Genomic DNA, 12,708 nt, shown 5'->3' with positions numbered 1-12,708 from the left:
TTACAGCTCGGTTTCCATGGAAACTAAGTGGGTCGTCTTTAAACTGTAGTCAAACACTATTATCAAGAGAGTGATAATGAAAAAATAATTAAAAGTATAACAATATAGCTATGAAAATCTCACAAAGGATGTTAAGAACATGCTAGGGACACATTCGTCTTTAAACTCAATCTGAACATCACAGAACAGTGTTATACTGCAGATTTATATACAAACATAGCCCTTTATTTTAGTAATTTTATCATTTTATTTTTAACTGTCATAAAAAAAATCATGTTTATCATTTTCTTTATTCAAAATGTATTTCTTGATTGACGTGAAATGTTACACAGGTACATTTTTTTGTGAAATTAACCCAGGTAACCAAAGTGTTTTCACGTTATAAATGCCCATTAAAATTGTTAAGTGCTTAAAATTGTTTTAGCCACAGGGTTGTGTGAGAAAAAAGTTAATGCAACATACAAAAAAATAAATTAATAAAAACAGCTTGTTTCAAGGCAAGTAATTTTAATAATTGCAATGACATGGTAAAGGGTCACAACAGATAATACCTCACGTCTTTACCATCTTGGTCTGGTTTGTGTCTAGCACTAACCACGGTTACCATATCTCATGCAGTGCAATGTTTCTCCCCTTTACCTGACCTGAAAAGATAGTACATAAGTGGTCATATCAAAAAAATAAAACAAAAAGAAAATAAATCATGATCTCTCTTATACCATAAAATAGTACTCTCGCAAGCCGGACATTTGTAAAAATTATTCTAGTATATGCAATGATGAAAAAACAGGGAGAAGGTGTTAAGCACGATGTAAAAAAAAAAAAGACACACATATATAATGCCCACTGCTGCTGTTCATCACCTGACTCTAAAATGAAGTGCATTTGCAGCAACACCTGAAAAATCAGCAGGGATCAAAGCTACTGAACCTAATATCATGTCCAACGATCACACTCTCATCCACAAGGCTTAAGAAATCAACAATTAACTTATGAAAAGCATAATTCACGCAATGCTTTAGTCAAGCTGCTCGTTGTGAATCTGCCACAAAATCTTGAATATAAAGGGAATTTCATACATCCTTTCCCTCACAACATCTGTGATCATATCCAGATAATTCGCTAAACCATTTCTGTAAAAATTGGGGTGACACATCGACATAAACTTCCACTTTTGTTGTTTATAAAGCATGTTCCACTTCTGTTGTGTATAAAGCATGTATTCATTGAGCCCTGTAGACTGCACTTAACTTGGGACTGTAGCATGAGCAGCTAAAATACTCTCGGGGGGTGACATACAGGCAGACAACACCAAATAATAATGTATGCCAGCCAGTTCTCTCCGTTTAAGCCAGTAAGGCCGTAGCACATAATAAACATATTTTTATGCCTTTAAAAACAGCAATAAAGCAAATAAATGCAAAGTTAGTAAAATAGATATTCTGTAACTTGTTTTGCAAGTGTAAATGGGAAGGGGTGGAACAAGGCAGCACACACTCCACGGATAAAACAGTAAAGGTTTTAAAATGCATAAGGTGCCTTTTATCCTTTCCCATGATCGCCTCCATTATTATTCCAACCCAAGCGATCTTCGGTAACGTCCGGGAAAGGGTGCACGGAAAGGGCTCTGGGTTGAATCTTAAGAAAAACAAGGAGCCTGTTCACTCCCCCACATCCTTTGTTTTCACTTCAAAATGATGTGATAGCCATCGTTTGTTTCAGCTGCAAATTTAATCGAAAGAGTGCAAGTTATAAAACAGAGGTTCCCTAGAAACAAGGAAATGTGAGTTTAAACTTGTCAATACTTTGAAAAAAAAAAAAAACTGGCTTGCTCATACCTTTCATTGTGTCCAGGACAAAACACATCTCATCTTGAAAGTTCTGAATCATCTGTTTGAATGAGAACAGAAAGATTACGTCAGAAAAATAGAGAATAAGTGATATTACTTAAGTCGCGATAAAACGGAAGTAGCCCCAGATCTTTTCTTCTGCAATGTGAAATCACATTATCGAATTTAGAAAAAAAGGGAAAACATTTTTTGTAGGATGGTCAACTATTTCGCAAGTATGATGAACAGCAATAGATGGACGGATGCTGTAGTGCAGGCACTTGTAGCAAATGTAGTACTGGCAGTTGTTGTTGGAGATTCTTAGTCCTCATTTCCATTCTTTCAATCGCTTTACGTATGTTCTTCTTTGTTTCCATTGTTTTATGCCGCGCACAAATGACATCGCTGTTGACCGACTTACACCACATCCTAGTACATACTGTCAGTGCAAATGCAACCCTTTAAATGGTACTTGGAAATAGTTTGCGCAAAATCTTCCCGGTACTTTAGTACTGTACATTTAATTTTGAAACTAAAGCGATGCACAAGGACATAAAGTGTGAAAATAGCTTTAATCTACCCCAATATTAAGTAGCAATAAAGTTAAAATTGCATGGGAAAATGGAGGGTCACAGTCCTGGGATTACTAGCATGCCTCTTTGTTGTGTCCTTGAATAAACTAGGTGTTTGAGGATGAATTTCTAAGTTCAAGAAAGCTAATTTCAGCAGTAAACTGATCCTTGCCAGGCCTGTAAAGTGAAGGGAATGTTTTCATAGTGAGCACAGGTTAGTGTGAGAAACATTAAATTGTGTAAACCAGGGGTTTCCAAACATTTTATCAGCCATAAGACTTGGATATAAATACATTTACTTAACGAACTCCTAAGATTAATTATTATTTCAATAATTTAACAATACATTCAGGGTTCTCTCTTAGTTAACTGTCAAATCACATGAGCCAAACGGATTAAAATATTTAATCTTTTTTCAGTAAAACTTTTTTTTTGATCACTTTTATTTAAATCATATACAGCTGCACAACATGGCAAAAGTTTTTTACACTGCAATTATTTGGCCATGTATGCCATGTATTTAACAGTGATATGATTTCATCTCATATGAAAATCTCTCATATCAGGGACTTTTTTTATTATTATTAATTTTAACTTTATTAAAGACTAAAATGATTAAAGACATCCATATAATACTGTGGTAAATTACAGTTGTACTGTTAAATTAAAATAAATCTGATTATTATAAAATTGTCTTGTCTTAAATAGATAGGTCGCAAAAAAATGAAAATTCTGTTGAAAATTAATAAAATGAAAAATCAATCACCATCAAGTTGTTCCAAACCTGAATTAATTTCAACGGTTGATGGTTCCCATCGACTTCCATATTGTTATTTTTTTTAATACTATGGAAGTCATAAACTGTTTGGTAACCCATATTCTTCAAAATATATTTTATGTTTAACAGAAAAAAAGGAAGGTTTGGAACTTTAGGATTAGTAAATGATGACAGAATTTCATTACTGAGTGAACCATCCTTTTAAATACTTCATTTCCAAAACCTTTTAGTAAGATTTTAACATTTCAAGCTTATATTTTGGGGAATATTGGTGAAATTCTGTGAACTTGTTTACAAAAATTTGGGAAATTATGTAAATGTGTAAATAAAGCGACGCAAGAGGACACAGTGGTCAAAAAACACAAACAAAATGCACAAAAAAAAATCTCTGAAGCACACAGTGCAAAAGACTATGCTTAACTAAATCTAAAAATAAGCTATATTGTTATTTATATTTTATTTAATTAATTGTACAGTCTCATTTGTTTATTTTAATTTAACATTCCATTTAAACATAAGCTTTTCACTCAAGAACCTCCTGCACTTCACTTATGAATCCCTATGGCTTCACAAACCACATGGGCTAAACACTGAAGAAAAAGAAATCCTGTAGAAGTCCTCACCTCATCACTGACTAACACATGGATACCAGTGGGTCCCTGCTTGAAGATCTGACTGATCTGGCTTGGAGAGATGCTGAAGAGCTGAGCCAACTTTTCTGTCAGTTCCACAGCTGTTAACTCCTCCAGATAGATGGCATGATACACTAAGATGAAGGTAAAGAAACATGAGACATTAACCAACAAAACATAGCAGAAAAAAAGGAAAAACACAAAATAACATCTAGTTCCAATGGTCGCAAAAATTGATTACATAATATCACAGCCTAACACGTCATTCCTACAAATACTTTAAGCACAAATGTAATCAAGTGCGATCTTGATATAGCTGATGTTAAATTCACCGAAGAATGTGTTGCTAGACCCGTCTCCGTTCTCATGTTTCTGGTGCTGTTCACGAGTCTGTTGGGACTCCTGGCACACATAGATGGTGAGCCTTGGACGGACCACCCTATACAAGAACGTACACAGCATTAATGTTGATTCATAAGATGTAAACATCAAAAGCCAAGAAAAAGCGAAACATGGATGCTAAACAGAAGGATCTTTCTAAATGCACAAATGTGACGAATCACCGTTTCCACAAAATACTAGGCAGCACAAATGTTTTGCTGCAATGGCTGCTGAAAACTCAGCTTTGCTATCACAGAAATAAATTAATTAAATAAATGTATGCATTTAGCAGACGCTTTTATCCAAAGCGACTTCCAGTGCGCATTCAGGCTAACATTTTTACCTAACGTGTGTTCCCTGGGAATCGAACCCACAACCTTGTGCTGCTAATGCTCTACCACAGGGTGGTAATGCTCTACCACAGGGTTATTCAAATCTTGCCCTGGAGGGCCAATGCGGTGCAGAGTTTGGCTCCAACCCTGATCAAAGTCACCTGCCTGTGATTTTCTAATCATCCCAAAAATATTGATTAGCATGCTCAAGTGTGTCTGACTAGAGTTGGAGCCAAACTCTGCACCGCATTGGCCCTCCAGAGCAAGATTAGAAAGCCCTGCTCTACCACTTGAGCCACAGGAACATAAAAAATAAATTACATTTTTAAATTACAATACATTAGCAATAGCAGTTAGTTGTTTTTATTGAATGAGTTTTACATCAGAGTTAGATTTTTATATTTTTGTTTTTGAAATTAATTTGAGTTAAACGTTTTAGTAATTTTCATCTATATCTAATCATCTAATAATGTTTTATTTAAAGAAACAAAAATGTATTATGGTTTTAAGTTTAATTAACTAGAATATTCCTGTAACAGACTCTTACCGTCCTTTGAGTGCATTAAACAGCCGAATGCCATCAGCAGGTCCACAGATCTGGATGACATCCTCTCGGGTCAGTTTTAGCAGATCGGCCCCTGGGTAACATCAAAGGACAGTTAACACACTCACAAGAGGATTCTTTTATACTACACTAAAAGGTGATACTGAATAAAGAGGCAGATTACATTTTTTCTGAACACATTGTGATAAGAGAATGAGATTGGAGAGCATGTGTCATCTGAATGAGAGTGATGTAAGGACCGGTGTGGCACTGTATGGTTGCTGAGTGAGCAGAAGCCTAATGTGAGAGCTGTATGGAATGTGATGCACACTTATGTAAGCCTCGTCCCTTTACCCGAGAAGTTTGAGAAGAGACGGCAGAATGGTGAAAAACGGTTTCTATGGAGCCACTGCTGTGCTTCCTGTGGTGTTGCTGTGGGCAACAGATTCTGTTTGTTCGGGGGGCAAAGAGAAAGGACAAAATAGGCCTTAGCACACGGATCATATTCAGTCTGTTTTCCCATTGTATAGTTCCTCTACTGAAGTCAGACACTCCCCCTTAAACTGTCTGGACTCACTAAACCCATTTCAAATCTGAATCCGGATTTTATTAACAGATTTAATACAACTTAAAAAGCTTTGCACACCAACCAAGAGTTACCTTTGGCAAATAAACATTTCAACACATTCAAATAGCAAATAAATGCATGTACCTGATTGCTTTCACTCTCTCTTCTAAATAGGTGGGACGACAACTGTAAGGCAGAACGTCTCTCAGTTTTAAAATCTCAGATTGTCTCAAGTGTCTCAATCATCTTGTTATGAGGAAGCATGTGGTGACAAACGGGGCTTATACATTACGAATAAAAAAAAAAAAAAAAAAAGCTAAAACCTTGTGTAACATCAGCCTATAAACTAATGCAAAAAGAATGTTTTATCCATCAGTTGGTCAGCAAACAATCATAAAAAAATAAGGGAATCAAGATTGATTTGTTAAAGAAAAAAAGTGGCAAAGCAATCGATTATTGCAGATCAGCCTGTAAACTTTGATTTAAGGCTTTACATTTAATTTGGTCCCTGTCTCTATACACTACTGCTCCGATATTTGGGGTCAGCAAGAATTTTAGATTTTTTGAAAAAAGTCTCAAGCTCACCAAAGCTTCATTTATTTGAACAAAAATAGAGTAAAAACAGGAAATATTTTGGAATATAATTAATATTTAAAATAACAGTTTTCTATTTGAATATATTTGAAAATGTCATTTATTCCTGTGATGGCAAAGCTGAATTTTCAGCAGCCATTACTCCAGTCTTTAGTGTCACTGATATAATTTTTTTCTTCTTCAGTATTTAAAGCCTTTGTTTGAAATGCAAATCTTTTGTAACATAACAAATATCTTTACAGTCTTTACAGTCACTTATGATCAATTAAAGGCATCATTGCTGAATACATTTATTGATGTCTTTAAAAAAGAAAACTTAACATAGCCCAAACCTTACCCTGAACAGTAGTGTATGTTATTTTTAACAAATATATATTAGGGCTGGGCAGTATTATATTTGTTGTTTTAGTATTTCTGTAGCATGCTTTAAAAATTGCAGAAAATAATAAAATCACATTAAATACTTAGCATTATAAATTATTGAATCTACTTAATAAATTATATTATACATTTATTTACATATAATAATTATATTTAAATATATTGAATTACATTTATATTAAACAAATATAAACTGTCCACCCCATCTCGATGTTCTATTATAAACTATTAGATTTAACAAAAATAAGCTAAAAAGGGCAACATAGTGTATGTGAAATGTGCTAATGAACATACAGAAGCAGCAAAAAACATTTTACAGCTATTTTATAATAGCACCTGCAATGATATGAATGGAAACAAAGGGTCGTTGATGCACTACTGTAGAGTTTTCCTGAGATTATTAATGTACAGGGAAGCATGGAGCATGCCTTACACACACACACACACACACAATACTGAAAAGCAGCTATTGACTGCCCCTTTTCCAATACAGCTCAACTACTTAACTAGTACGTAGATATTAAAACCAGTTATGAACTAAATCCCACTCAAATGCAAATGGAACACAGATAAGTTTGCTTATACAAACATTATATATTGTTCAAATGAGAAAAAGCAGAATGCGTAAATGTTGTAAGAGAAGAAACACAGAGAACATTGGAATTAATCTATCAAAGACCATGTCTCAGTGTAATTGCAAAGTAGTTTGCCTATCAAATGTGTGTGTGTATATATATATATATGTATGGACAGAGTGATGCTGATCCTGGAATGTCAATAGAGATGTTTAATGAATGTTACTGGGAGCAGTGGATCGTAAATATGAGAGAAGATAAAAAGTCACACTCACATCAGCTAACTGTGCCACAGGCTCCGGCTGGAGAGTGGGTGAACCATTTCTGCAAGACAAAACCATAAGCCATTAAATTAAAGTAAATCAGTGCAAGATATTCCAAAGAAGACCAATGTTTGCATAGTATTTAATCAAAATAGAATAAATTGCATTATTTTCCTATTCAATATTCTACTTCGCTTTAGCATTATAAAGCATCGACAACGTTGACGAATGTGTCCTACCCTTCGATCACAGGAAAGCTGTTTTGGGAGCTGTTGAAACCTGGTGATGGGGAATTGTTGACATATGTAATCTCAGGCCATGGAGAGCACTAGATAAATACAAAACACCAAATGTCATCATCATATATTCAAATAAAGTGGAAAAAATTCTAAATCTTAATTATAATAATAAAAAATATACATAAATTAAAGTCTCTAACTATTATTAAAGACAAATTCCGTAATTTAATGTAAATATTAATATCAAATCCAGGCTTTCCGGACAATAGAGAGAGCTGAATCAATACAACACACACCAAAAATGATCACATATCAAATATCAATATAAAAGATACAAACACAACAATAATGTTATAAATATTATTTTATATAAATGTTATAACATTATAAAAACGTCTAAATTACAGATTCAATCATAAATATGAACTATCCACGGCAAAACCCTTGCTTTCCAATCAAGCAGATACACACCTCAGTGAGAATGGTGGTTTCATATGAAGGCTGGTATTTCTCCTTTTCCTGCGGTGCTCGTTTCTCCATTTTTTCTCTGTCCGTTTTCTGCTTTCTGTCCGCACCTTTAGGCTAAACAAACCTTGTATTAGAATCTAATTTTCTAAGATCTTGTTTTGGTTGTTAGATTGTACAAAAATGATGCTGCACTAATGAAAACTACTTTCATTGTCATACAGAAAATGTTGATCAGAGAAGGCCTCAGCCCACCTTAAAAACCTTGACTTGGCAGCTGGCGGAGTGCAGATGCTCGGTGTACTCCCCAGCCTCATTCTCCTTGAAAGTGTCAATTTGAATACGGAACGGCACTCCCTTCTCACCTCCATGCTTGCGCATGGTGAACTCTGTGCTTATACAGTGGACCTAAACAAAAAGGACAATAAGTAACAGTGACTTGTATTAAAAAACATAGAAACTGTCTTTGTCAATGGAATTCAGTGTTGATTTAGACCCTACAGGCTTTGAAAGTACGGACAAAAACAGTTGAAACATTCCTCAAAATATCTTCTTTTGTGTTTTCAATAGAAAGAAAGAAAGTCATGCAGGTTTGTAACATGAGAGTGAGTGAATTCTGACAAAATATTGAACTCTCTCTTCAAAAAAGAAGTCAAAATCGATCCTAATGAGGTGGTCAATGGTGAGTTAAATTAAACACACACTCAAAAATGAAACCGCATGTTGGTATTTTTAAGGCTTCAATTACAGTGTATGGGAAAGTTGTTCTAAAGGTTAGCAAAAAAGCATTCTATGATACCTGAATAAACACAGAGGTCCTTGTCGAGGGGTCCCAGAGGAACTCCACTGTGTTGAGTTGTGTAGGGTTTGCCCTGGGATCGACCACCCCCACTGACATCGGGATATCTGAGGATTTCAGCGCAAGCATGTTATTACTTCTAATAAAGTCCTGCATTTCCACAACACTGTTGTGGTGTGCGATAGATATCGTCTACGATAATATCGTAATTGTTGTCGAAACGATAAACGATTTGACATTAGAGTATATCGCGAAAAACAAACGAACACCCAGAGAGTGCATGCATAAACTTTCTCTGCCTGATTTAGTCTATTAAAAAACATTAAGATTTCCCCCAAATTCGTTTTTTATATTTATATCATCTGTTATAGTTACTATTACATAAAGAATGACTTTTTTTCTCTCCATAGATCAGGAGATATTTTATCATTATCGTACACCCCTAATCGGTACGGTTTATTTTTAAGTGCCAATTATTAACAATCATCTTATTACTATACTACTGATTTTCACTTTCTGTTAGCAATGGGTTACAGTATTTACCTAAATCAAGGATCCTGTCTCCGGGCCTGTTCCAGCGCCAGCCCTCCAGCTGCTGGTGTTCAGTGTACTGAAGACGGCGATCATGAAACACAACCCGGATGATGCTCTGCAGGGAGTAACCGCAAGAAAAACAGCAGTAGAGATATGATTCATCAAGCTCTCTTCAGATAGATTAAGAAGGACACTCAACATCTACAGTGATTCAGCCTCGATGCAAGCACAATCCTGTATGTGGGAAGCATGAATTTCAGGGGATGAGAAAGAACAGATCCTCACCTTCACCATTTTCCCATTGATCTCAGGAAGCTCCTCCATTTTTCGATTGTCCAGCATTCGAATCTCATAAGATTGTCCTGCAGCCAATAGGAAATTTATTTTTGAGCAATACCAGTGAAAACATTTTGACACCTGTTTGTTTTTATTATATTGCTTATTATGCTTCCCTCTGTAAAAGAATGTGGAATGGATCAGTTTACGGTTAAATTCCATTATAATGTAAAGTTGGAAGCTCTTACCTATCATGCATCAATGAGAATGTATAAAATCAAATATATAATTCAGACTTTCCCATACAATAAAAGAGAACTTGGACAGATGCTGGTAAGATTAATATAAAATATGAAAGATTTGATTTGGATAAATTTTTAAATATATTAATTTCACTGCGAAGCATAATCATGATCCTGTAGAATTTAATTGAGTATGCTGTATGCTTTTCTTGTTATAATGAAGGTTGAAAACAGTTGTGCTACTTAATTTTTTAACAACATTTTACTTTTGTAACATTATAATGTCTTCACTGTCATGCATCCTTGCTGTATAATTAATTTCACCGAAAAATTACATAAAAAAATACTGACCTAACCTCGTAAATAGTATTATAATTTCAAGTCTTCAGAAACTCTTTTAACTTAATTTGTTGTTTTAATAAACTCATCAATAATGTCTGTGTATTGCACTATAAAATGTATTCGAAGTCATAAATAAAACAGATTATTGGAGCACATTTTACAAGAATTTATTATTTCAGTTTGTCTAATACAAAATGCCATGTTTAATTTAGTGTGTCTTACTGTTTCTCTGTAATTGTTTGTGAAATTTACTAGTAATTTCTAAGGGGAAATTCTCTCTACATCATTGTTTTCTTTTAGTTTAATAGACTTAAATGAACTTTCAATATAAAGCTAAGGAAAGATGTTGAGATGTTCTTCAGCCAATGTTGCTGAACAGACCTTGATTGAGGTAGGTGAGTGTCTCATCATGTAATTTGACGGCAGGGGAGGTCGCGGCACACAGTACATACTGGAAGGGAAGGATCTTATTGTCACTTTCCGGAGGTAAATTAGATTCCTCCTGCTTAAAGATGGGGAGAGCTAGCACATCACTGCAAAACAGCACGTGAAAGAAAAGAGTGAAAAAAAAATGTTTTTCTTTATAATACAACTACATTTCAGACAAGCTTAAAAGGCACATTTCTAAAGCTACTCAAACATCTGGGAACAAATCATCAAAGATGACAAAGCAGGACTGGAAGATATGGTTTATAACAGACAACGACTTTGTTACCTGGAGACCAACTACTGAGGCTAAACAGAGTGACTGCATATCATCATGGGAATGCATTTTACTTTAAAACCATATTTGTTTTATTAACTAGCAGAATAAAATATAACACGCAGACAGCGGTCATGTCATTACTTAAATTTTCAAACATATTGAATTAAACACTTCACTGAACCCCCACACTTGACAATATCAGCACAAATAGACCTGTACTATTCTAAGTGGTTAATTTTCTGCACAACCGTTATGTAAGGGAATACAAGATACTGAGTGTGCCTCTCTGGACGGTCAGACACTAAATGTGCCAAAACACATTGATCTTGATATTTTAAACAACAGCCCAGGAGAAGTTGGCATAGACATAGCCCTCATGTAAAACATATTAAACAACACTTCTCAACAAGGTAAAAATAAATAAAAAACACAGATCAACTGAACATACAGTATTTTAAAGAGCTGTAATTGAAAAGAAAAATGCCATCTGTTAAGCCCCATATGTCTCTGTACACATCAGAAATCATTTGAAATCTAAACATCCCTGAAAAGGAATAAGTTAGTGCACAATCTCACCTCATGCTGTAAGCACCAGCTCCGAGCTCTTGGCCGATCCCTGACAGACTGGCATCAAAGTCCTGGACCAGACCAGACTCAATCACCTCATCGGCCAGGGGCAGTTTCAGAGCCCAAGCCATGACTTTAGACGTCCAATTCAAGAGAACTTAGGAGGAAATGAATCACAGTCCTGACAGTCTCCCTTTGGCTTTTGGGGATGAACACAGACACCTGTCTACAGAAAGAGGCAGAAGCCTTGGATAAACGTTAGGTCAATTATCTATTTATTTGTAAGGTATACAACATTCATTCTGAAATGGAAATTACGTTTTCAGTTTTCCAGTTAGAGAGAGATTTTAAGTATTATTACTAGTTCAAATATAATATTAAAGACGAAGACAAATCGCCAAATGACTTTTAAATTCAGAAGTACGTAAATTACCAATCTAACTTACACGTGACAAACACATTTATTAGACTACATAAGTCAAATGGAAGCAAATACTTAACAGATATAGTTTTATCATATATTGCATAATAAGAGTGTAAATTACCTCTGACAGCAGTCAGATGAAGAATGATGTAAAGCCCATCGTCCTTCTTTTGGCAAGACAACTTCGTGTAACGTTAGCTCGAAAGAAGAGATTATTTTCTTTCACCGAACGCACTAGAAAGTGTCGACGCTACGACAAATTTGAAGAAAATTTATAGGATGAGGGACGAATTAATTTTCTTTAAGTAAATGTCTCTATAAATTCACATGTTTGTTTATCTGTTCTGTAGAAATAGCCGTAATATCCGCAGTAGTCTTCCTCACTATAGGCTGGAACAGTGAACGGCTCAAGTGTACTAGCGGCCCCTATCGCTCTGGAGGCGCATTGTCCTTTTACCTATGACATCAAACAGCCAGAGACGGAACAGCGGCCCTCCAAATAATGTCTACGCGTGAGCCATAACAAGCGGATTTTCTTATTGAGAAATAACTAACACAAACAGAAAGTATACTTTAAATAAAAATTCTTAATAATTTAATAAGAAATAATATAACACGTATGTTTTATGAATAAATAAACAATTTAAATTATATGCTATTAAATT

General features: G+C 34.9%; 1 protein-coding gene across 2 annotated transcripts; it reads right to left on the bottom strand.

The window, feature by feature from the left end:
- Positions 1-490: 490 nt before the first annotated feature.
- LOC113065573 (transcription factor CP2-like) lies at positions 491-12,441 on the bottom strand. 2 transcript variants are annotated; one of them, XM_026236918.1, is made up of 17 exons: positions 12,165-12,441; positions 11,629-11,845; positions 10,728-10,879; positions 9,772-9,848; positions 9,496-9,601; positions 8,953-9,059; positions 8,409-8,561; positions 8,160-8,270; positions 7,689-7,777; positions 7,462-7,510; positions 5,781-5,822; positions 5,423-5,516; positions 5,072-5,162; positions 4,144-4,250; positions 3,803-3,945; positions 1,839-1,890; positions 491-1,722 (listed from the first exon to the last, which is right to left on the bottom strand). In XM_026236918.1, the coding sequence occupies exons 2-17, from the start codon at positions 11,748-11,750 to the stop codon at positions 1,685-1,687; spliced, it is 1,533 nt and encodes a 510-aa protein (XP_026092703.1). In that variant the 5' UTR covers positions 11,751-11,845; positions 12,165-12,441; the 3' UTR covers positions 491-1,684. The 2 variants fall into 2 exon arrangements, with proteins under 2 accessions (XP_026092703.1, XP_026092704.1); XM_026236919.1 differs by lacking the exon at positions 5,781-5,822.
- Between the last annotated feature and the right edge of the window lie 267 nt (positions 12,442-12,708).

This window comes from Carassius auratus, chromosome 48 (assembly GCF_003368295.1).
Source record: "Carassius auratus strain Wakin chromosome 48, ASM336829v1, whole genome shotgun sequence".
Classification (NCBI taxonomy): Eukaryota; Metazoa; Chordata; class Actinopteri; order Cypriniformes; family Cyprinidae; genus Carassius; species Carassius auratus.
Note: the sequence above shows the minus strand (reverse complement) of the source record. Positions and strands in the feature narration are given on the sequence as shown.

Coding starts and splice junctions, on each gene's coding strand:
- LOC113065573 (XM_026236918.1), bottom strand. CDS start 11,750: ATGGCTTGGGCTCTGAAACTGCCCCTGGCCGATGAGGTGATTGAGTCT. Junction 8,562..8,952: donor GGACCTCTGTGTTTATTCAG/GTATCATAGAAT, acceptor CTTTTTGTTTAG/GTCCACTGTATAAGCACAGA. Junction 1,891..3,802: donor ATGTGTTAGTCAGTGATGAG/GTGAGGACTTCT, acceptor TCATTCAAACAG/ATGATTCAGAACTTTCAAGA.